Below are 25,034 nucleotides of genomic sequence, written 5' to 3'. Positions count from 1 at the left end.
GAACTGGTCTGAACTTTGAAACCTTAACGCAATTATTTGCGAGTGATGTGAACTTGTGAATTTTCACTGTTTTACTCTAATTTAAATACTTACGCTAAATGAGCATTGATTTTATTTCCAAGATTTTACCGGAGGTTTTTCGCGATACTAAGCGTGAGCTACTGCTCTGGTGTGCTTTTAAGCTCTCGGACAGTCACAATAATCAAGTTGATTCAGCATTAAAGAAACAGTGAATAAATTGAGTTTATGTTAAATCGTAAAGTACTGTAGCTTGTGAACATTATTGATCACTGTGTGATGATGAATGTACACGCAGGGTGATTTAAAAAGAATGATCTGTTTTCAAAACTACATATTTACTCATAAAAACATACTATAAGCATGGTATAAGTTGAAAAACGCAAAATTTTAAAATTTCAGCTGTGCTGTTACAAATGCTCTATGTGTCCACCAGCAACAGCACAACTTGTAGACGACAGCTAAATTCGTCATAAGCCGTACACAAGGTGTCTGTTTTTACATAAGTTGCGTCGGCTGTTATACTGTTCTTCTCTTCTTCTGTAACCGGCCGCTGTGGCCAAGCGGTTCTGGGAGCTTGAGTCCGGAACAGCGCTGCTGTTACTGTCACAGCTTCAATTCCAGCTTCGGGCATGGATGTGTGTGATGTCCTTAGGTTAGTTAGGTTTAAGCAGTTCTAAGTCTAGGGCACTGATGGCGTCAGATGTTACTTACCATAGTGCTCAGAGCCATTTGAACCATTTGAACTTCTTCTGTATCACAACATAAAGAGGAGATTAACACACTTTCCTTCACATATCACCACAAGAAAAAAATCGCTGGGGTCATGTCTGGCTACCTTGGAAACGAAATGTGGAGGGCCGTGTCTCGGGGTCCCGTGCTCCGTATGCCGTATTGGGGCAGAGTGTCACTGAGAAAATGACACCCTGAGATCGGAGCAATTCTGTTTCAGAAATCATCACTCAACAACACAACAACTCCTCCGAGTCGTTGAATACATAACACACGGATACAACACAAACAAGGCAACTGGTGCGGTGTTCCTGGACATCGAAAAGGCTTTCGATCGTCAATGGCACAACGGCCTAATACGCAAAGTTAGTGACGCAGGGTTCCCCGACGGGCTCGTACGTCTCATACACTCATATCTCACGGACAGGTGTTTCAACACCGACGTGCAGGGCAAACAATCGACACGACATGGTATACAGGCAGGAGTACCCCAAGGAAGTATCCTAGGGCCCTTACTGTTTAACCTCTACATTAACGACCTCCCAGCTACACATAACACGACGGTAGCAATCTACGCGGATGACACTGCCATTCTCGCGCAAGATTGGAAGCCGTCTAACATTAACTCACGACTACAGACTGCACTCAGAACGGCGGAGCCTTGGCTGGTGAAATGGCGTGTTAGAGTAAACGTCGACAAATGCGAGGCCGTTCTGTTCACTAGAAGACCGAAGCAACTGCGCAAACACCAGCACTGCAACCCAAAACACTACACACACGCCCAATACGTTTCCGCGAGAAGGTCAAATACCTCGGTGTCTGGCTGGACAGGAAACTACTCTGGGGGGACCACATTCAACACGTGGTCAACAAAGCTAACGCGAGGCTCAAACAACTCTACCCTATGCTTCACAGGCGTAGCGCACTGAACAGGAGGGTGTCTAGGTCCATGTACATGACACTTATTAGACCCCTGATGACGTACGCAGCCCCTGTCTGGGGATACGCTGCGCCAACTCGCCTGCGCCGTCTGCAGCTCATACAGAACAAAGTACTCAAAATCATAAGCAACGCTCCGCGCTACACACGCATCGCGGACCTTGACCGGGAATACCGGATAGATACCATCTTGCAGGTATTCCAAAAACTCTCCACACGACTGTACAATAACACGAGACACTCGCGCAACCCGTTTATTCTTTCTCTGGGTAACTGCGACCACAACCATAGATGGAAGCATACAGACCAAAGACATTACTGGCTAGGAACTAAACATCTATGGTCCATAGAACGCTAACACGACAGTACTGGCGAGCTGCTGCAACACAGTTATTACTGGGAACCCAGATGCGCAACCAGCCGAAAATCAGGCAACCGCAGGGAAACCGTACTGTACACAGCACGCAAACCAGCCACACACACCCCCTACACCGTCTGTGAGCCGATCTATGACCGATCTCCCACTAATCTACAACGACCTTGAACTGTTGCAGGGACGCAACAACCACAGCAAGCGCCGCAACAAGCTCCAACAACGATAAAGGTAACGATGCACGATACCTCGAACTAACACAACCACACCTTGCATGCACCGTCGCAGATAGCAAGCCGCTACTGCCATTACTACCCGTCCTGCCCTTGGCTCTTGCCTTGGCACTTTTTTTCCTCTGCCCTTACAACCGCTACCCTTCAATCGTTTTCGACCACTTTTATCTCCTGATGGACCATGTTAATGAGTAATCTTACCCAGACGCATGGACAACATCACAGCCCGCATCCTGTAACGCCTGATTCAAAAAACTAACATGTTTACGGAGGTGACAGTAGAACTTTTGGTTTGGTCACCACGTTGGTGTGGGCGTGGAGGGGCCCCATCCTTAAATGAGAAACTGACGCACGTTGTTGTGAGGAGCTCCTTTCTTTTGGAAAATGAAGTTACCGGAGTCTTCCTGAAGTTGTAGGAAAAGCCAGTTCGGCGGCATTTAAAGATAACTCAGTCCAGTCAGTGTCTTCTTGTAAAGAAAGAAGGGACCATGCACTTTTTTGAAAGAGAAGTCGCACGAAAAATTTTCAATATACGTGAGTCTCTTTCGTGCTCAGTAATGTCATTAGCGTACTGTAGTCCCCATACGCGCACGTTATGACGATTCACTTCACCGCTTACATGAAATGTTGCTTCATAACTGAAAACTAACCGTGGTAAAAATGCACTGTCTTCCGTGTCCTCTAGCAGAGCATTGCTAAGTCAACCCGTTTCCTTTTATCAGTAACCTGAAGAGCTTGCACTAATTTTAGTCTGTGTGGTTTATAGTCCAAAAGACGCCTTAACACTCGCCTGACAGTCGATGGGGCAATTCTCTGCTTGAGCAGCACGTAGACTTTCGTGGACTTAGCTCAAATGTCTACTGAATTTTTCCTCCATGTCATCAGAAGCACGACTCACTCTTTGCAAACTGCAGCACATAAAACGTCTTTGCTTGAGAAGACACCATCTAACTTCTGACAGACTGGACACTGAGAAGACTCACTGATTGATATCTAATGGCGATATTTTGAAAATCTAGGCCACGCGCATTCGAGCAACTCACATTACCTTGCCGGCGCATCCTATATTTAGTAATTAATACGAGTCGAAATCAGGCCAGTCTTTTTGAAACATCCGATATTGTTGAACTTTGCGACACGATTTTCTGGGTAAATTTGATAAACACGTTTGGGTGCTCTCTAGGCAGTAGGGTAGCCAAATTATAAAAAAGAAATCGTACATCCTAAAACCCGGGCACTTCGTTATTTGTATAAATAATTCGTGCAGTTGTAGGTCGGATAAAAAAATTAGAATCAACAGATTTATATCATATTATTTTTCTGCCGCATATGGGGGCTTGTTCAGGATAGTTCGCAGTGAACTGACTGGGTAGTAAATGCAGGATTCCATGTGAAACCATTTCGACGATCTACGATAAACATTTCGGAGCAATCAGCAGCGTAATTGCGGGCGCCGAACAGCCAGTCAGGAGCTGTAGCCACGACAGCCGCCAAGCTGCGCTGCACCGCAGCAGGAGGCACCATCTCGCCGGCAGCAGCATCCAGCATCTACTCAAAGCACTGACAGTAGCTCCAGAGGCGGGAGCGCTCCTCACCACATTGTGACAGTTGGAAGAGAAGTTAAGGGTTGCAGCACGTGCATTCTCTTGTAGTTTCAGTTCCCTTATTGGCCACAGAGAAGGAACCGGAAAGCAAAACTTTGTCCAGTAAGTGGACGAAGCTCTAAGAGCAATGTCGATTAAGATAATGAGACAAATGGATAGTACGATCAGTAAAGTGAAAACTTGGAGAGACGAATTAATAAGAGGTTTCGATGATAACATTGCTGCGTGGATACTAAATCAAATGTTTTACCAATGAATCTAGTCAAGGTAGAAGAGTATTTGCAACCAGACTTCGATACCGCTAGGACTAAGGGGGAAACAGATTAGAATGGCAGCTGTGTGATGCTGACTGAAGTGGATGAAGAGATTATAGCTGGTAATGAGGATTCAAAATCTGTAGTAACAGGTGAATTGACTATTTTAGTTGGCCATTTAAAGGAGCAGTTTGATCGTGTGGCTGAGATAAATTGGACAAGCAGTTGTTTCTGTATCACATGTTCTTCCTGATGATATGAATGAGGTAAAATGGAATCTGCTTCGATGGAACGTGCATCGAGACTTAGTCTGGAAAACGATTAGAACTTTCTCCACCATGGAGCATTTGGTACAGACTTCTCCTCTGGGAAGCATCGAGGAGAGGAGTCTTCCCCGGGGGTTCACGAGAGCAGACTTTCGCCAGCAGCACACAGTAGCTGACCACGACTTCTGCTCATCGACTTGCAGAGTTTGGTGAGATTACGGGAACATAGGCAAACGCGTGAAGACACTCAGATGATATGTGTATGCGTGATGATAGGAGCGAGAAACTGTTTCGGGCTGGCCTAAGTTGCCGAGCGGTTCTAGGCGCTACACTCTGGAACCGCGTGACCGTTACGGTTACAGATTCGAATCCTGCCTCGGGCACGGATGTGTATGATGTACTGAGGTTAGTTAGGTTTAAGTAGTTATAAGTTCTAGGGGACTGATGACCTGAGAAGTTAAGTCCCATAGTGCTCAGAGCCATTTGAAGCAACTGTTTCGGGCCTTGTTACTTCACGGAGAGTTAGAGGTCAAATTCAACTCATTCTTTGATGTGATACCCATGCATTAGGAAATCATTCTTTCGGGGCAAAGACGCAGTCACTTAGAAGGCACAACGTATCACATTTTCACAGACATTTATGAGATGATGACTTGAGATGATGACTTGAGATGATGACTTTACTTAATCCCTTACACTCCCTTCTTCGCCAAGGCTTTAGAATCATTCATGTCAAATGATCATTTGGCTGATGCATTTGCAAGTTCTGATCATGTGAATCTTTTCTGAATGCAAACTGTAATAAATGAATTTAGCATCCTGTTTCTTTTAGTAATCAGACGATCTGCCTGGAATTAATCATTATGTAACTGTATGGTCAATGCATGACTCATGTCTCGTTAGGGCCAACATTTTGAAATGAATTTTATCCATCGTGCTCAGTTCAATGAAATTACTAGAGCCTAGGAAAGTTCTCTGTAAAAAGTAACCAACTGACCACTAGTATTCTGTTCTAATTGGGAGGTAAACTCTCATCCACAACATGTTCTTTCTGTCGAGTGTATGTTCTTGTCATAGTTGTTGGCCTATTTCTGTTAATAAAGATGTGAATTACGTGTGGATGTACTTTATTATATATACTGTTGTTTGTGAAAACGGTCTTGTTACGGAAATTCACGTGCTATACCGGAGTTAGGATTACACCAGTCAAAAGTGAATAAGTGAATCACATGAAATGAATTTTTGTTAACTATATCGACCACGCTGATTACGAGAACGACAATGAAAAACTCGAAGTAACTCTCACTTCAAAGTTAAAGGGACGTGCATTTAATAATAAATATATTTTTTTAGCATTCATTGTCGCTTTTTCCCCACGTGGGATTCGAAATCCCGAGAATGGTAGACATAATAATGAAGTTTCAGGCAACAGTAGCTGTATTTATTTTATCGCTACTTTTAACCCGGGTTCGTAGCAATAAGACAAAGGGGAAGTAGAATGGAGGAGCGGAGCTTGTTTCATTTAGTAGTTTCGCTCTGTTACAAGCTGTGTTCAGTCCGTGTGCTGCAAGAACGTGTTACTGGAGCGTAGTTAGTGCATGTGGTCTTTGTTATTCAAGTCATTCAATATGTCTCGCAAACGAATAAATAGTAGTGAAAATTTTTCTCTATTTGGGTTCAGCAAAGAAGCTGGAAAGGAGACCTATAACGCTAACATTAGGAAGGCGTACTTTGGCTGTGACGGGACAAGCTCTGGACTCCTCATGTATGTTGCATATCTTGGGTTTCGGGTCTTCATCTGTGGCTGAATCATAACAGATCTTCGGTCGGATTTTCTGTAGCCAAGAGCTCACTAGAAATACGAGTCCATGGGAATGATTGTTATTTTTGGATGACACACCATTAACACATGGTATTTCCAAGAATAGAAAATCTTTCTAACGTATCGTCGGCCATGAGACCAGTGCGTCACGGAGATGGGCTGCCTGTTCCTGTCTCACGTGATTTTGGTAGTGACGAGATCGCGAGTGTAACTAGTGCTGCACCATCACCTTCAAAATCCACTTATTCGAGACATTCTGATTTTGTGTGTAACGATGAGAGTGCAGGGATTCAGAAAATAACACAATGTAAACTTAAAGACCTAGTGAGAGACCTGGAATTACCGAAAGGTAAAGCTGAACTTTTGGCTTCAAGGCTGCAACAGTGGAATTGTCTTGATAAGATTGTAAACGTGACTGCGCTTGGCCATATGCTATTCCTTCCATTTTAAAAAAGTGAAATGTACTTGTAATTATGCACAGGGACCAATGGTAGCTGTGAGAACTGACTGTAAATACGATCAGTGGAGGTTGTTCATCGACTCCTCCACAGTGTGTCTCAAGTGTGTGCTACAGCATTATGACAACACGTTATCAATTAATTCCGATTGAGTATGCAGCTTACATGAAAGAAACATATGATAACATGAAACAGTCGTTATTACGGCAGAGATGTGACACGTTTAAATGGCAGACTTATGGCGATCTGAAAGTCATAGGCATATTACTTGGGCTACAATACAGCTACAACAACTTCTGTTGCTTCCTGCGCCTCTAAGATATCCGCGCCAAAGCACTTCATTATAAAAAGAAAGATCGGCGTAAGTGTCAGTCACTTGAAGGAGGAACACACAATGTTACGCACGAAGCATCAGAGAGCACAATTCTCCCAGTCATCATATAAAGGTGGGCCTAATAAAAAACTTCGTTAATGTCATGAACAAAACTGGGGAAGCATTTCTCCATTTGCGCGAGGAATTAGGACGTCTTAGCGAGGCGAAAATAAAAGAGGAGCTTATCGTGGGTTGCCAGGCACGCAAACTGTACAAAGATGAGCATTTCAACACCATCGTGGCGGGTGATGAGAAGTTAGCTTGGGATGCCATCGTTCAAGTGTTAACAAATTTTTAGAAAGCAAAAGGGCAGAAAACTGTAATGACTTACGGCAAACTTCTGCACTGCTACAGCAGACTGGGATCCAACATGTTCCTAAGGTTACACTCCCTAGATTCCAACTTGGACTTCTTTCCTAACCACTGTGATGCTGTAACCGACAACAAGGGAGAACGCTTCCACCTGCAAACTTCGGAAATTGAATTCAGGTAACAGGGAAAGTGGAGGGAATCAATGTTAGCCGATTACTGCTATACAGTAACCATGGAAGAGCCGATTAGTGCTGTACACTAACCAGCGAACCACCAGCAGAAAACTGGAAACGCCAGGCAAAGCGGTTGCACCTTCAGTGACCTTCCTGCAAGGAAAACGACTAAGGTAGATGGATGTACAAGCTTATATAAGCAACAACGTAAAATTATCATAGCCTAAAAACGAGACCTAATTTGTCATTTTCATTAGCAGTTTATTTATCCGCACAAACGAAAACACAAACACTAGCTGTTTTCTTATGGGTTGCAGAGAAAAGTAAAATTTTGTTGGGTAATGTTACATGTACCCTGTATTACAAGCAAAGCGAAGACTATGACAGCTGAGAGTTGCAACGGAAGTAAACTACTATTGGTGGTTTTATGAAATTCACTATAGTGAAAATATAGGGGAGCAGCAATTAGAACTGTATCTTGTTTGTTTAAAGTGTTTGCTGAGGGCCGTAATTTCCAGTTAATAACGACGTGCCACCGCGGCGGGAGAGGAACACAGATCACACAGCACTCCACCGCAGCAGGCAGTGACATCACCAATGTAGGAGGCATAGAGGTAAAAATAAAAACTTTAAGTTGACGTGCACCATCTTAGTTACTCCAGAACATTAGATTCAGATGTCTTTCTTCTGTACAAAACAGGAATCACAGAATAGGGGCACAGAGTGAAGCAAAATTCTGAACAGAGTTGCAACAACATTGAACACACTTCATAAGGTCCTTGCTGGAAAGCGTTCCGTTTTATGTATAAAATGCAGATTTCCTACAAGGAAGCAAATGAATACTGAATAAGTAAAATGATAGCTGCCTGTGGCAATATGCTTCACTGGTTGAAATATTAAGAAGTGGGAGATTCTTCCGGTAATACACAGAAGCCGCTGTCTTAATCACAGATTTTCTGGATAAGCGTTTTTAATCTCGTAAAGAGACTTTTAACGGTTTTCTCCTATGTTTCTAAAACGAAGCTGTCCTTGTCCAACCCGATCTTGTTCCCCGTTTCTACTGCCGTCGACGTTTACGGGAAAGTGATCTCTGCTCTTACTTCACTTTTGCTTCCTCTACAGTCAAACAGACCACACCTGGAATCCTTACCAAAAATTTCTTCATCTGTTTCTTAATCTGTTAAATGTTTTCCGTATTCTTTCCTGTTCTGTTCACTGTCTTGTCTACTTTCCTCGTGCATAGTTCTCTTTAAGTCGGTACATGTTGTTTGTACTTATTCAAGGTTTATATCTGAAATGGATCTATCTCGTTGTTTACCTGTAAATCAAGCTTAGAAGAGTTGACTCTGGATTTGTAACACAATGAACATGTATCATTCCCGTGGTACCCCCAAACTTATGTTTTAGTCAGACATAAAAATCAGTCGATATTGTTTATAAGAGATAAGGTTTAGAGGATTTTTCACTGAATATAACAGGTGTGATTTTCGAACATTGAAGTCTTCTGGTAAATATAATAGTTTTCCGTCATGAATTATACAAGGTTACCACTCGAAAAAGGCCTCACAAACATGGCTAACAATTTCGCTGAAACTGCAGCATGTAATTTTTGGCTTTTGACGTGGCAACACTGTACTGTGCGACATCCTTTGACGAAACAGTGTCTTTACGCACATCGCTATGGCTGCATACCAGTGTTCATTGTTTAGCCACAGTGTATCGCTATTCTGTCGAAGAGCGCGTGTTTCTTGGAAACAATATTGCGTTACTGGTTCCATTAAGACATAACAGCGAATATTTGTAAAAGGGTTTGGTGACCTGCGTATACCGCCTAAATGCTGCGTACAAAAGTTGATGAACAAGATGGAGAACACTGTAACGGCGTTGGATCTGCAAGGTGGGGGATGGTCGCCATTATCGGAACAAAAAGGGCCTGACGTGAAACAACTATTGTTGCCCTCTCCTGCAAAATCTGTTCGACGTTTATCTCAGGAATGTTGAATGTCACGGAGCACATGTCACAGATTTCCTAAGAAAGAGGGCAGGTATCCATCCAGGTTTACAGTTCTTCAGGAACTGAATGTCAATGACAAAAACAAACGCATTACATTTTGCAGTTGGTAGAGCAATCTATCGCTCAGAGGCCAGGAATGTTGCAGAACACTTGGCTTAGCGACGAGGGAAGGTTCCACCTCTGCAGCTACGTAAACTCTCAGAATACGACTTTGGGGTGTAATGATATTACATGTACACTGGTTGAGCAACCTCTGCATTAATAAAAGATTGGCTTGTTCTGTGCAATATCACAGCGCCACATCATCGGACCATTTTTTTTTTTTCGAGTGTGCTATGACAAATGCAGTTTACATCGAAATGTTTCGGAAATTTGTGATAAAGAACTTACCATCCGCTGGTACCAAGAGGATGGCTCCACGTGTCACACATATCGAGTGGCAACGCCTGAGATTGAATAATTTTTCCACAAAAGAGTGATTTCGGAAGGACTGTTGCCACAAGTCACCTTGTTTGACATCACCTGATACATTCCTCTGGAGTGATGTAAAAGACAAGATCTACAGCAACAAACCACCCAACTTGTAAAATTTACAAGGGAACATCATGTATGAAATCCAGGCAAGAAATCAATGCGCAAGAAAGTGGCATACAGAAGTAGAAGAAGTGAAGAGATACGCTTGAAGTTCTCTGAGGCTATAGGTACTGCGATGATAAACAGATTAGTAGGTATCTCTAAAAAGGACAATCACAGAATTTGGAAAGTATACCGTAGGGAAGGTACAAGACGGTAACTGCGCAGAAACCGTGGGTGACACAAGCAACACTTCAGTTGGTCGACGAAAGAAAGAAATTCCAAAATTAATGGGGCAAATTCAGGAAGACAGAAATACAATTTAGTTAGGAACAAAATAATTAGGATCTGCAGGGAAGCTAAGGCGAAATGGCTGCATGAAAAATGTGAAGAAATCGAAAAAGGAATGGTCGTCGGAAGGACGGATTCAGCATATAAAAAAATCAAAGCGATGTTCAGTGAAATTAAAAGCAAGGGCAGTTACATTACGCAACGGGAATGCCACTGTAAAGACCAGGTCCTCATTAAAAACAATAGAAAACTCTTTTTTATTGCAATTTTTGAAAGATATATGTGTCTAGAATGTTGGGTAGAAAAGGATTTCAATAAGTGCGTTACAAAAGTTTCTGCTGCCTATTGTTCGAAACAATGTCACGGCTGCCGTGGGACGCTCTCAGCCGGAGACGCCCTGATCGGGTACAAAACTCGTCATGCCGTGACGCACTTGCACAAAATGATTTGTACTGTAATATGTGTGCAAACATATTCGCCGAAAAAGCTGACAAAAATGTTTGTAGGCTGCCAACTGCAGCAAATCAAGCTCAGCCAGATAGGTCTTTCTCGCCAAGAAGAACAAAGGAATTACTCTCCAGGAAAACTCAGCGTGAGGGTTGATACGGTTCACCCAGTTGGCCGTGCGGTCTAACGCACGGCTTTCCGGGCGGAAAGGAGCGCCTGGTCCCCGGCACGAAAGCGCCCGGCGGATTTGTGTCGAGGTCCGGTGAACCGGCCATCTGTGGATGGTTTTTGGGCGGTTTTCCATCTGCCTCGGTTAATGCGGGCTGGTTCCCCTTATTCCGCCTCAGTTACACTACGTCGGCGATTGCTGCTCAAACAAGTTCTCCACTTACGCGTACACCACCATTACTCTACCACGCATAGATCGGGGTTACACTCGTCTGGTGTGAGACGTTGCCTGGGGGGTCAACCGGGTACCGAACCGCACAATAACCCTGGGTTCGGTGTGGGGCGGCGGAGGGGTGAAGTGGACTGCGGTAGTCGTCGTGGAGTTGTGGACCACTGTTGCTGCGGTGGGGCTCGGAGCCTCTCCGTCGTTTCCAGGACCTCGGTTAACATACAATACAATACAATACAATACAATACAATACAAAGGTTGATACACGGTCGATAGGAGGGGCGTGTAGTCAGCACGCCACTCTCCATGTCGTTATGATGGTTTTCTTTGACCGGGGCCGCTACTGTTCGGTCAAGCAGCTCCTCAAAGTGGCTCTAAGCCCTATGGGACTTAAAATCTGAGGTCATCAGCCCACTAGACTTACAATTACTTAAACCTGACTAACGTAAGGACATCACACACATCCATGCCCGAGGCAGGATTCGAACCTGCGACCATAGCAGTAGCGCGCTTCCGGACTCAAGCGCCTAGAACCGCTCGGCCACAGCGGCCGGCAGTAGCTCCTCAATTGGTTTCATGGGGCTGAGTGCACCTCGAAAAATGGCAACAGCGCATAGCGGACAGTGTGGCCACCCATCCAAGCGTCGGCCACACCTGACAGCGCTGAACTTGGTAAAATAAAACGATTCAGCCTATTAACATCTGACTTTGACCCCCGAAAAATAAACAATTTTCTTGGCAGCTTAACCCTATAATATGCGAAATTTACAAATATTAACAGTTTTTGTAAAACCATAAACTGTGAAACAAACCCTAAAAATCGAACTCAAATTTCCGGTTAGTACCATTTAGTTAAATTTAAGTTTAATTTATTGTGGTTAGGTATAAGCTCCAATAAATTTAATGTAGAATCGACTGATGTCTGTTTTCGATTTCATATATCTCCTGAGGAACTACACTGCACGCAGTCTGCGTACTTCAAACTCGCAGGTTCTAGATCAAACCACAATTACGTATGTCGCCTTTTTTATATTGAAAATCTAAAATAAAGTTCTAAGTATGATCAATCGTAATCCTCAAATAGTATCTCTGTATTTCTTTTCATTGCCGCAAATAAAGATTCCAAACTTCGCCTATTTTTTGCTCATTTGAATGAGAACTTGCCCTTAAATGCAGAGCAGGGAGCGGATAGGTGGAAAGAGTGCGCTGAAGGCCAGTGCGAGGGGAAGGACTTGGCTGGTGATATGACAGAAAAAGAAGGAGACATCGGTAGGGATGAGATAGGACATCCAGAACTAGAATCAGAAATTAAAAGAGATTTGAACGACTTAAGATCAAATAAGATGGAACGGATAGATAACATTCCGTCGAAATTTTTAAAATCATTGGTGAAAGTGGCTACAAGACGACTATTCACGTTGGTGTGTAGAATGTATGAGACTGGCGATATACCATCAGACTTTTGGAAAAACATCATCCACACAATTCCAAGGATAGGAAGAGCTGATGAGTGCGAGAATTATCGCACACTCAGCTTCACAGCTCATGCATCCATGTTGCTGACAAGAATAATATACATAAGAATGGAAAAGCAAATTGAGGACCTGTTAGATGACGATCAGTTTGCCTTTAGGACCGTAAAGGCATCAGAGAGGCAGTTCAGACATCATTGCTGATAGTGGAAGAAAGACTGAATGAAATTCAAGAAACCAAGACACATTGGATTTGTCAACCTAAAAACACTTTTGGCAATGTGAAATAGCACAAGGTGTCCGAAATTATGAGAAAAGAAAGGGCTGAGCTACACAGATATAAGGGTAATATACAATATGTACATGAACCAAGAGAGAATAGTACGAATGGAAGACCAAAAACGGAGTGTTCGGATTAAAAAGGGTGTAAGATAGGGGTGCAGCTTTCGCCCCTACTCTTCAATCTGTACGTCGAAGAAGCAGAAACAGAAATGAAGGAAAAGTTTAACAGTGGGATTCAAATTGAAGTTGAAAGGTCATCAATGAGAACATTCACAGATGACGTTACTATTCTCAGTGAAAATGAAGACGAATTCAGGATGTACTGAATGGAAGGAACTGTCTAATGAATACAAAACATAGATTGAGAGTAAATCTAAGAAAGACGAAAGTAATGAGAAGTAGCATAAATGAGAACAGAGAGAAATTTAACATCAGATTTGGAGATAACGAAGCAGACGAAACTAAGGAATTCTGCTACTTAAGCAGCAAAATAACCTATGACGAACGAAGCAAGGTGGTCATAAACAGCGGACTAGTACTGGCAAAGAGTGCAGTCCTAACCAAGAGAAGTCTAGTAATATCAGTCGTGGATCTTAATTCGAGGAAGGCATTTGTGAGAATGTGCGTTTTGAGCAAAGCATTGTATGGTAGTGGGACAAGAACTGTGGCATAACCGGAACAGAAAGAATCGAAGCAGTTGAGATGTGGTGCTACAGAACAATGTCGAAAATTAGATGGAGTGGCAAGGTAAGAGATGAGAAGGTTCAGCGCAGAATCGGCGAGGAAAGTGGCAAGAAGAAGCGATAGGATCATCGCTCATCTGCTAAGACATCACGGGTCAATTTCCATGGTACGATAGGCAGGTGTAGAGGGCAAACATTGTGGAGGCTGACAGAGATCGGAATACATCCCAAAAATACTTGAGATCGTAGATAGCAATTGTTACGCTGGGATGAAAATATTGGCACAGGAGAGGAATTCGTAGCGGGCCGCTTCAAACCAGCCAGAAGACTGATGACTTAAAAAAAAAAGAAAGGAAAAAGAAAATTATTTGTGATCTTTAATGACTGTGTGTGTTAAAACATATAAGATACGGTTTCTTCTTTCAGTTTATTTGGTACAGTGCTATGTTTTCCTCTGGCCTCCACATGTACTTTCCTCATAGTAGCCATTGCCTTTTCAAGGGTAATAAGACTTCTTTTAATGATGTTTTGTAATGTCAAGAATGATGGTTGACATATGTAAACATTCTGTATTTGTCCATTTCTATTAACACGCACCTTATAGTCACGCCAAGGGGCCCAGGTTCGATTCCCGGCTGGGTCGGAAATTTTCTCCGGTCACACTCTGGGTGTTGTGTTGTCCTCATTATCATTTCATCATCGTCAGTGGAAAGCAACGGGAAACCACCATTGGAATCACTTAACTAGACGCTCATCCGGTGGACCTCTCTGACGAGATTTCCCCCATGAGAAGACCTGCCGTAAGGCAGAACACGAAGTTTGAAGTTATAGACATAGGAAAAACAATGACATTCAGTTTCGTCTGGGCTTTTCTTTGGTCTTCTCATCACAGGACGTACATTGGTAACCCAGGAAAATGAGTTTTGTGTATCATAGGAAGCTACTGATTGAGTCTGATTAATCCTCTCCTCTCTCTGAATGGAATATTCTGAAAACATCTCAGTCGCAAGCGCTTACAGTCGTCACCTGTAACGGGAGCCATTGTCCGTAATCTTTTTGAAGAATCAGAAATACTCTAGAACACTTTTCTTGTCCTTGTGTTATGCAATGGGCTAGAATCTTCATCTTTATTGTCAGGTGTTTTGATGTCATCATTTCACTTAAGAAATAACTTCATGCGCAATCTCGGTAATAATAATACAGGTACATGAGTGTTCCGCTCAACATAACTAGAAAACTTCCTGTTTCCGCCTACTTTGGATGCACAATGTGGCGTAATTTTGTATCGGTCTTTGCATTATTACTAAACGATGTAACAGTTCGAACTACGTTTTGCAATGTGTGAGTGCCTGGCTATTATTGTTGGAAAGCTACAGCATTATAAGATGAAATATAAAAGGAGAAGAAAAAAGCTCCAAGTAAAAAATGGATCTTGATCATTCTTCCTTACCACCGAGCGGACGTAGATAGTTTTTCTCAAATACATCAGAACATTATCACAGATTTTCGAGCATCTTGACCGTTTTAACAGAAAGCTAACATTGCCACATTATAGCACTTCATTTCCTCGATAAGATGGAACTATGATCTAAATGTTAATTGTGATTGATCTTTATCGTTAGTCCCCTGTAGCCTTCAATATCTAGGACTTCGAGAAAGTTGTGAGAAGGGCAGTTTGTTTCGTATTATCGCGAAATATGGGAGAGAGCACCGCGGATCAGATGTGCGAAATGGCATGGCAGTCACTAAATCAAAGGCGTTTTCCATTGTGGCAGGATCTTCTCATGAAATTTGATTCATATTGTGAAAAAAAAAAAAAAACATGAACACCTCTGAATACGGAAAAAATGGTCAAACTGCTGAGCGACCTAATTTACAAAGAAAGAAGGAGTGATATGACTGTGAGGTCAGTCTAGATCATGGAGGCCCTCGTAAATAACTCGAGGATTGATCCTGATGCAGCCAAGAGGCTTAACACGTACACTCCCGTGCCTCCTAGAATCTATGGAGCACCTGTGCCCCATAATGAGGGTTACTCACCCACCTATTACGTAGCCAAACATCGGGCATCTAAACTGCACCGTCTTGTGGAATGAACAGAATCGTATGTGAAGGATTTTTCTCACTTTCTACATTTAACTAAGGAGCAACGTACACAGGCAACTGAGGTTATTTTGGTTTCGGTATCAGTAGGAGGAGGAGGAGGAGATTACTGTTTAATGTCCCGTCCATAACGAGGTCATTAGAGACTGAGTAGAACCTGGGATTAGGAAAGGACGGAGAAGGAAATCAGCCGAGCCCTTTCAATGGAATCACCCTGCCATTTGCTTTAAACGATTCAGGGGAACATGGAAGGCCTAAATCTGAATGTGCTAACCACTGCGCTACCACGTTCGGTGTTTCGGCATCAAGTCTCTCGTTACCAACATACCTATGCAAGAGACCATTTGCATTCTGTAGGAGCAGATCCCACATGATATATGTGATTTGGTGTGGTAGTGCATATCATCAACATACTTCATTTGGTGAGAAAAATATTACGAACAATTACATGAAATGATAAGCGGGTCCACCTCCTTCCCTTTCGCTGCGGACGTCTTCATGGAAGTTTATGAGCGAACGGCCCTAGTTTCTGCACCGTTATCCTTCCGTTGCTGGGTACGGTATGTAAACGATACATTCGTTATCTGGCCACACGGAAAGGTGGAGTCAGGAAGCTTCCCTAAGCATTTCAACAGCCTGCATAAGAATAAATGATTCACCCATGAGACCGAAAACAACGAAGTGTTACCAATTTTGGACGTAGAAGTAAACAGAACTACGAATGGCACACTGGGACACAAAGTGTACAGGAAGCCACCACAAACAGCTCAATACCTGCACCCGGGGGACACCATCACTCAGTTCAGAACCATCCAGTTCCGGACACGTCGACTGCCCGTGCCTACCAGGTAAGTAACACTAATAAAATTAAGGAAGAACTGAGAGAGCTTCGCCGGACGTTTCGTGCCAACAGTTATGACAACATTATAAGAAAGGCGATGAAAGCCATCCGAAATAAAACAGTAGAAGAGGGCAGACAACAGAAGCTTCCGCTAGTGCACTATCATTTGGCTGGGACGCCAGTGAACGGCTAGGGAACGTCCTTCGCCGACGAGGTTTCAAGCCGATTTTCCGCAGCATCCAGTTCTTTCATTTTTTCTTCATTTCTTATTTTGCCATCTCTTGTGCAGCCTTTCACTGATCTAAGGAAGAGTATTTCTGAAGTTTTATCTTAGGCCTCTAGATATTACTGTCCAACTTGCTGCTCCATACAGTACTGTGGTTAAAGCCATGGCTTTATATATTTTCATTTTAGTTTATGTTCTTCCTTTGTCCTTTAATGTTCTTCTTATCGTGCTACAAATATTCTAACAAGTGTTAAATTATTATTAATTTCTTCCTCTTCTTCAAAGATTGTATCTCATCCTAGATACTGGAAACGGGCAATTGTTCTGTTATTATCTTACTTATTATTAATTTACCCTTGTGTGCTATTCTTTTCCTGTTGCCCAGAGAATCGTCATTTCTCGATTATTGACCAGAGCGTCTTTCTGTGGGTGTGTTCAAATAATATTGAGGTGACTTACAAACATGATTAACAATCAAAGATATAAATTCACCAAGGTGTCAAATCCGCCACTCACTCTGCGAAAATCTAGAATAACAGAGAGAACGAGACAGCAATAGTACTAAAATGACAGTAACTTGCGTCTTCTGTAGATTTTCACGGTTGTTCCACACAGTGCTGTTATCAACGAGCTGAAACCACAGGCTGCCTTCTCACATATACCTTCTCTTGTTTCACCACAATTAACGCCCATCCATAAACAGTCCGCATCGCCATCTCAGAGCGGTAAACATGTATGGAAGCAAAATATATAACGTTTCTGCGGAACCGTTTGATGAATCCCGCTGGATCCTGGACAGTATTTATTGTGCTAGGGAGGCCCAAATAGCAACAAAGCTAATTCTCTGTCACTATTATTTCTGTTTCTGCTTTTTCGTTTCGGTCATCTGTCGTCTGACCATTGTCTCCATTACTTATACTCCTCATACTCTATAATCAGTGACATATACTCCATCTCTTTCTTCTAGTACAGTTTTTTCTCTCTACGGCTGCCCCTAGACGCATCACAGTTACTTCCTGGTGTTCTCATGTCCTGTTATCATGCTCCACACATGGCTTTCCATGCCGACTTAACGGAAAGATCATCATTTCTTGTGTTATCAGTTTACTTAATTTTTACCATCCTTGAGCTACAACAGATCTGAAACGGTTTGACCATCTGATTTTCCGGTTTTCCCACATTCCTCATTTTCTTTCACGAGAACGAACATTCTCAGAATTTTTTCTCATAGATATGTGCTCACTGTCGGTGCTCACGTGCTTATTTAATTCTGGCTCCGTCCAACACGAGTTATTTAGTTTCCGAAGTAGCAGAATTTCTTCGCTTCGTCTACTGTATGGTTACTAGCTTTAATTTTTAATTTTCTTCCCAATCCCATTTAATTTTATCACTTCTTTCATCTATTTTTGATTTACTGTCGGTCCGTATTCTGTGCTTAAAAGACTCTGCATTCCATTCAGTCGGTCCTGCATTTATGCCGTAGCTCCACTGAGTATAGCACTGTCTACATCGAATTTCATCATTAATATCCTTCCACCGTGACAGTAACACTGCTTTTGAACAATGTTTTCATGTACATCATTGCTTCATTGGCGTACAAGCTAAAAATTATAGGAGAAACACTGCATGCCTGTCTTACGCTCTTTTTAACCCGAGCTCTTCTTCTTAATCTTCTATTCTTACATTACCCATATTTCCCTATAACTTGTACCTACATTTCCGATAATTTCACGTCTTGAAATATTTTACGTTCTCTTTTCTAGTTCAACAAAATCTTGGAAAGTGTTTTCTTTATTCAGTCCGGTCCTTTATCCCTCGTAATGTCAGAATCGCCTCTGTGGTAGCTTTTTATAAATCCAAACATCGTCATCTAACAGGACCTGACTTTCATTATAGAGATCACCAACATTAACACATGAGGGTCAGGCTAAGGTGCGTTAGTTCTCTCATTCATTCGTATTCTTTGGGACTGTGTACATGATATCAACCCTTAAGTCTCGTGGTAGGTCCACTTTGTCATGGATTTTACAGACTAACTGGAATAACAGGCTGGTTGCTATTTGCTCAACGATTTTAAAAATTCTGAAGGAATTTTATGTCCTTTCAGCATTCTTTGATCGCAAGTATTCGAAATATCCGTCAAATTCTGAGCTTAATGCAGAATCTCCTGTTTTTCTCGTTGACGGTTGTCATCTTCAGTCCAAAGACGTGCTTAATTCAACTCTCCCGGCTAGTAAATCCTGTTTAGGGTTCTTCTACTGCTGCCTACTTCCATTTAACCTAGATTACTGTTTTCATGGCTTAGTTTACCTCTGCAATTTCTACCCCCTCCCCCCTCCTGCCTCCCGCGCTCTCGCCTCACCGGCCTTTGTTAGCAAAAGACGATTTATTGATACCTGAGCATGGATCATATCAATCTATCCTCATTAGCTATTGGGCATCTTACTGTAATACCAAGCTTCTACTGTATTCTTGTCTCAAATGTTTATCTTTGAGGTTTCGCTTCCGTATGAGACTACACTGTCTATGAGAGATGCATTCAGAAAAGGCTTAATAACGAATTTGTATCAACCTAAGTCAAATCCTCTACACTAGAAATGCTTTTCTTGCTATTTCAGTTGTACATTTTGTATCATATCTAGTTCAGGCATCCTCAGCTATTTTGTTGCCCAAATAGGCAAACTCATATACTAGTTTTAATGTCGCAGTTCCTAATCTTATTCCCTCTGCATCATCTGATTTAATTCGACTACTTGCCACTGCCCTTTTTTTAATGATGGTATTGTATCCCCCCCCCCCCCCCCCCCGGTTTCGAAACGACACCGAATTCTTCTTCTGTCATGAGTTATCGACGACTGTGCCGCTAAAGCGGAGTTATTGAACGCAGTTTTCCGAAATTCCTTCACCAGGGAAGACGAATGGAATATTCCAGAATTTGAAACACGAACATCTGCTAGCATGAGTTTCTTAGAAGTAGATACCTTAGGGGTTGCGAAGCAACTCAAATTGCTTGATAGGGGTAAGTCTTCAGGTCCAGATTGTATACCGATTAGGTTCCTTTCAGATTACGCTGATACTATAGCTCCCTACTTAGCACTCATATACAACCGCTCGCTCACCGATAGATCTGTACCTACAGATTGGAAAATTGCGCAGGTCGCACCAGTGTTCAAGAAGGGTAGTAGGAGTAATCCATTTAACTACAGACCTATATCATTGACGTCGGTTTGCAGTAGCGTTTTGGAGCATATACTGTATTCAAACATTATGAATCACCTCGCAGAGAACGATCTATTGACACGTAATCAGCATGGCTTCAGAAAACATCGCTCTTGTGCAACGCAGCTAGCTCTTTATTCGCACGAAGTAATGGCCGCTATCGACAGGGGATCTCAAGTTGATTCCGTATTTCTAGATTTCCAGAAAGCTTTTGACACCGTTCCTCATAAGCGACTTCTAATCAAGCTGCGGAGCTATGGGGTATCGTCTCAGTTGTGCGACTGGATTCGTGATTTCCTATCAGGAAGGTCGCAGTTCGTAGTAATAGACGGCAAATCATCGAGTAAAACTGAAGAGATATCAGGTGTTCCCCAGGGAAGCGTCCTGGGACCTCTACTGTTCCTGATCTATATAAGTGACCTGGGTGACAATCTGAGCAGTTCTCGTAGACTGTTCGCAGATGATGCTGTAATTTACCGTCTAGTAAGGTCATCCGAAGACCAGTATCAGTTGCAAAGCGATTTAGAAAAGATTGGTGTATGGTGTGTCAGGTGGCAGTTGACGCTAAATAACGAAAAGTGTGAGATGATCCACATGGGTTCCAAAAGAAATCCGTTGAAATTCGATTACTCGATAAATAGTACAATTCTCAAGGCTGTCAATTCAACTATGTACCTGGGTGTTAAAATTACGAACAACTTCAGTTGGAAGGACCACATAGATAATATTGTCGGGAAGGCGAGCTAAAGGTTGCGTTTCATTGGCAGGACACTTAGAAGATGCAACAAGTCCACTAAAGAGACAGCTTACACTACACTCGTTCGTCCTCTGTTAGAATATTGCTGCGCGGTGTGGGATCCTTACCAGGTGGGATTGACGGAGGACATCGAAAGAGTGCAAAAAAGGGCAGCTCGTTTTGTATTATCACGTTATAGGGGAGAGAGTGTGGCAGATATGATACACGAGTTGGGATGGAAGTCATTAAAGCATAGACGTTTTTCGTCGCGGCGAGACCTTTTTACGAAATTTCAGTTACCAACTTTCTCTTCCGAATGCGAAAATATTTTGTTGAGCCCAACCTACATAGGTAGGAATGATCATCAAAATAAAATAAGAGAAATCAGAGCTCGAACAGAAAGGTTTAGGTGTTTGTTTTTCCCGCTCGCTGTTCGGGAGTGGAATAGTAGAGAGATAGTATGATTGTGGTTCGATGAACCCTCTGCCAAGCACTTAAATGTGAATTGCAGAGTAGTCATGTAGATGTAGAGTAGGCCTACAACAGCAGACAACTCCTAATGTACGAAGTAGTTCTGGCCGTGGGAAAAAAATAGATTTAAATGGCTCTGAGCACTATGGGACTTAACTTCTGAGGTCAACACTCCCCTAGAACTTAGAACTACTTAAACCTAACTACCCTAAAAACATCACACACATCCATGCCCGAGGCAGGATTGGAACCTGCAACCGTAGCGATCACGCGGTTCCAGACTGTAGCGCCTAGAACCGCTCGGCCACCCCCGACTGGCTTACCGTGGGACACCCAGTAATTCCTAAGACTGCCATCATTCTGTGTATGGATATATGGATATTCAGAAACAATATAGTGTCATGAGGAACATTGTTGTTACGTTTAGCAAGTAGCTATTCCGAAGTAGCGCAAGGTTCAGAGGGTATTGTCACATGCAAATGCGAAGGACTCTTAATACTTGCCTTGGAAAAGTATCCGAAACATATAACGATGACGAAGCAGCACAATGAGATGTCCTCCAGTTGTTGCTGGGTTTCTTTTACCAACTTGAGGGCAGCGAAAATGGACAGCCAGGCGAAAGTGCTGAGCGTCACGGAGGCGGCGGCGGTGGAACAGAAGCGTCCGCGCCTGCCCTGGCACCACCAGACGCCCAGCAGCCTCAGGATGGACGCTCCGGGTCCCTGCAGTGTCTGCAGGTCGCTGAGCGCCAGCGCCATGCTAGCCGCCGCTGATGTCTGCACCAGTGAGAAGAACGCTTGACATCTCCAGATATTTTCTTAATGCGTTGTAAAAAAAAGAGCTGGGGAAGTAGTTTAATGTTATCATGTAATAAATGTTATTTCGTCGTACAAAAGCGAAGTTGACGGAGGAGCACAAATTGAGCGAAATGGTATATACTAATCTGTTCCCGACTCAACCCAATAAAAATACTAGCTGGCATAGTGCATGATTATCTTTTGTCGACGATGAAAGGCAGAAATATTTCTTGTGAAAAATTTGCTCTTGCTGGAGTTAAGTCAGCGTAAGTTGATCCGTGACACTTGCAGTCGGCTGGGAGCAGCATCTTCGCGAGCCTACCTCAACCAATAGCCTATCGCGATTTTGCAAATGTCTCTAAGGCAATGTCTTAATGTTGTCACAGTTTTGTAGACGATAGCTTTTAGCGCGCTCAGCAGTTGAAAGCTGGCAAAAGTAATACGAACTGTTAGGGATCTATTTACGCCGTCCCCACTACAGCAACAGTGTAACGTTGGTCTGTGGAGGCGAGATTCGTTTTTACGATTGGAAAAAAGCCCAGTTAACTCCCATGTCCAAGTAATGTTGGCCGTCCGATGTGCCCGATCGGTTCTAGGCGCTTCAGTCCGGCACCGCGCGACTGCTACGATCGTAGGTTCGAATCCTGCCTCTGGCATGGAAGTCTGTGATATTCTTAGGTTAATTATGTTTAAGTAGTTCTAAGTTATAGGGGACTGATGACCTCAGACGTTAAGTCCCATAGTGTTCAGAGCCAAGGACCGTCGTCGAACATAACGCGTGGTGCTGTGGGACTGTATCAGTGACGTTTATATGTCGCAGAATTTTGAAACTCGTTTATACTCGTGTGTTACGACATTTTGATATTTCTGGAAACCCATTATCTCTTCCGTATGAAGCAACGGACATTCCGCAGAGAACGATCATGCGACAATCATCTCACTTTGTTCGTCCATGACACGCAGAAAGCAGTAGATGCCCGGACTGAAGTCGTGTTTCTTGACTTTCAGAAGGAATTCAGTACAGTTAAACACTGCCGTTTAATGAACAAAATGGGAGCGGACGGAATAACAGTCCCGCTGTGTAGCTGAACTGAAGAGTTCCAACAGAACACAACATGTCATTCTTAACAGAGTTAAATCTTCAGATGTACAAGAAACTTGGGGCATACCCCAAGACAATGTTAGAGGACCATCGCTTTTCCCAACAAACATAAAAGACTTACGGAATAGCGCCGCAAGTCCCATTACGCTTTCAGCGCGCTATGCTGTTATACACAGAAAAGTCACAATGCTATAAAATTGTACCGAAATGCAGGAAGACGAACAGAGGCGCAACTAGTGATGCAGACTTTGGCAGTTCATCTCGAGATATAAACAAATGTAACGTACTACGTTTAAATGCGCACAAATTCGCATTATTGTGTGGTTATACAACTGCAGATCAGTCAGTAGGAGCAGCCACAGCTATTACATATCGAAGAGTATGGGTGCGGAGCGATTTAGGTTGGAACGATGACATAAAATTAATGGCAGTTAAGTCTGGGATTAATTGGAAGAATTCGCAAGAGTTGTGACCCGTTCTCAAATGAGGTAACTTATAAACACCTCGTTTGGCTGCTACTCGAATATTGCTGGTCAGTCTGGAATGCGTACACGGCAGGATTCATAAAGGAAATGTAGAAGATCCAAAGAAGAGTAGCCTGTTTTGTTACAATTTATTTACTAGACATGAATGCGTCACGGGGATGCTCAGCCAATTGCAGTGGCAGAAGCAGCAAGAGAACAGTCCTCCATCACGGTATACACTCCTGGAAATGGAAAAAAGAACACATTGACATCGGTGTGTTAGACCCACCATACTTGCTCCGGACACTGCGAGAGGGCTGTACAAGCAATGATCACACGCACGGCACAGCGGACACACCTGGAATCGCGGTGTTGGCCGTCGAATGGCGCTAGCTGCGCAGCATTTGTGCACCGCCGCCGTCAGTGTCAGCCAGTTTGCCGTGGCATACGGAGCTCCATCACAGTCTTTAACACTGGTAGCATGCCGCGACAGTGTGGACGTGAACCGTATGTGCAGTTGACGGACTTTGAGCGAGGGCGTATAGTGGGCATGCGGGAGGCCAGGTGGACGTACCGCCGAATTGCTCAACACGTGGGGCGTGAGGTCTCCACAGTACATCGATGTTGTCGCCAGTGGTCGGCGGAAGGTGCACGTGCCCGTCGACCCGGGACCGGACCGGATGCACGCCAAGACCGTAGGATCCTACGCAGTGCCGTAGGGGACTGCACCGCCACTTCCCAGCAAATTAGGGACACTGTTGCTCCTGGGGTATCGGCGAGGACCATTCGCAACCGTCTCCATGAAGCTGGGCTACGGTTCCGCACATCGTTAGGCCGTCTTCCGCTCACGCCCCAACATCGTGCAGCCCGCCTCCAGTGGTGTCGCGACAGGCGTGAATGGAGGGACGAATGGAGACGTGTCGTCTTCAGCGATGACAGTCGCTTCTGCCTTGGTGCTAATGATGCGTGTTTGGCGCCACAGTCAGGACTGCATACGACCGAGGCACACAGGGCCAACACCCGGCATCATGGTGTGGGGACCGATCTCCTACACTGGCCGTACACCTCTGGTGATCGTCGAGGGGACACTGAATAGTGCACGGTACATCCAAACCGTCATCGAACCCATCGTTCTACCATTCCTAGACGGGCAAGGGAACTTGCTGTTCCAACAGGACAATGCACGTCCGCATGTATCCCGTGCTACCCAACGTGCTCTAGAAGGTGTAAGTAAACTACCCTGGCCAGCAAGATCTCCGGATCTGTCCCCCATTGAGCATGTTTGGGACTGGATGAAGCGTCGTCTCACGCGGTCTGCACGTCCAGCACGAACGCTGATCCAACTGAGGCGCCAGGTGG

General features: G+C 43.6%; 1 protein-coding gene across 1 annotated transcript in view; it reads right to left on the bottom strand.

Annotated features, from left to right (window-relative positions):
- The window catches only part of LOC126358119 (odorant receptor 43a-like), a 79,980-nt gene extending 57,898 nt beyond the window's left edge, over positions 1-22,082 (bottom strand). The window contains exon 1 of the mRNA XM_050007526.1: positions 21,816-22,082. Within this exon, the coding sequence (XP_049863483.1) occupies positions 21,816-22,070 (255 nt within the window). The 5' untranslated portion in view covers positions 22,071-22,082. The remainder of the gene's footprint in view (positions 1-21,815) is intronic.
- Between the last annotated feature and the right edge of the window lie 2,952 nt (positions 22,083-25,034).

This window comes from Schistocerca gregaria, chromosome 1 (assembly GCF_023897955.1).
Source record: "Schistocerca gregaria isolate iqSchGreg1 chromosome 1, iqSchGreg1.2, whole genome shotgun sequence".
Taxonomy (NCBI): domain Eukaryota; kingdom Metazoa; phylum Arthropoda; class Insecta; order Orthoptera; family Acrididae; genus Schistocerca; species Schistocerca gregaria.
The sequence above is the reverse complement of the archived record's forward strand: the minus strand, read 5'-3'. Positions and strand labels throughout refer to the sequence as shown.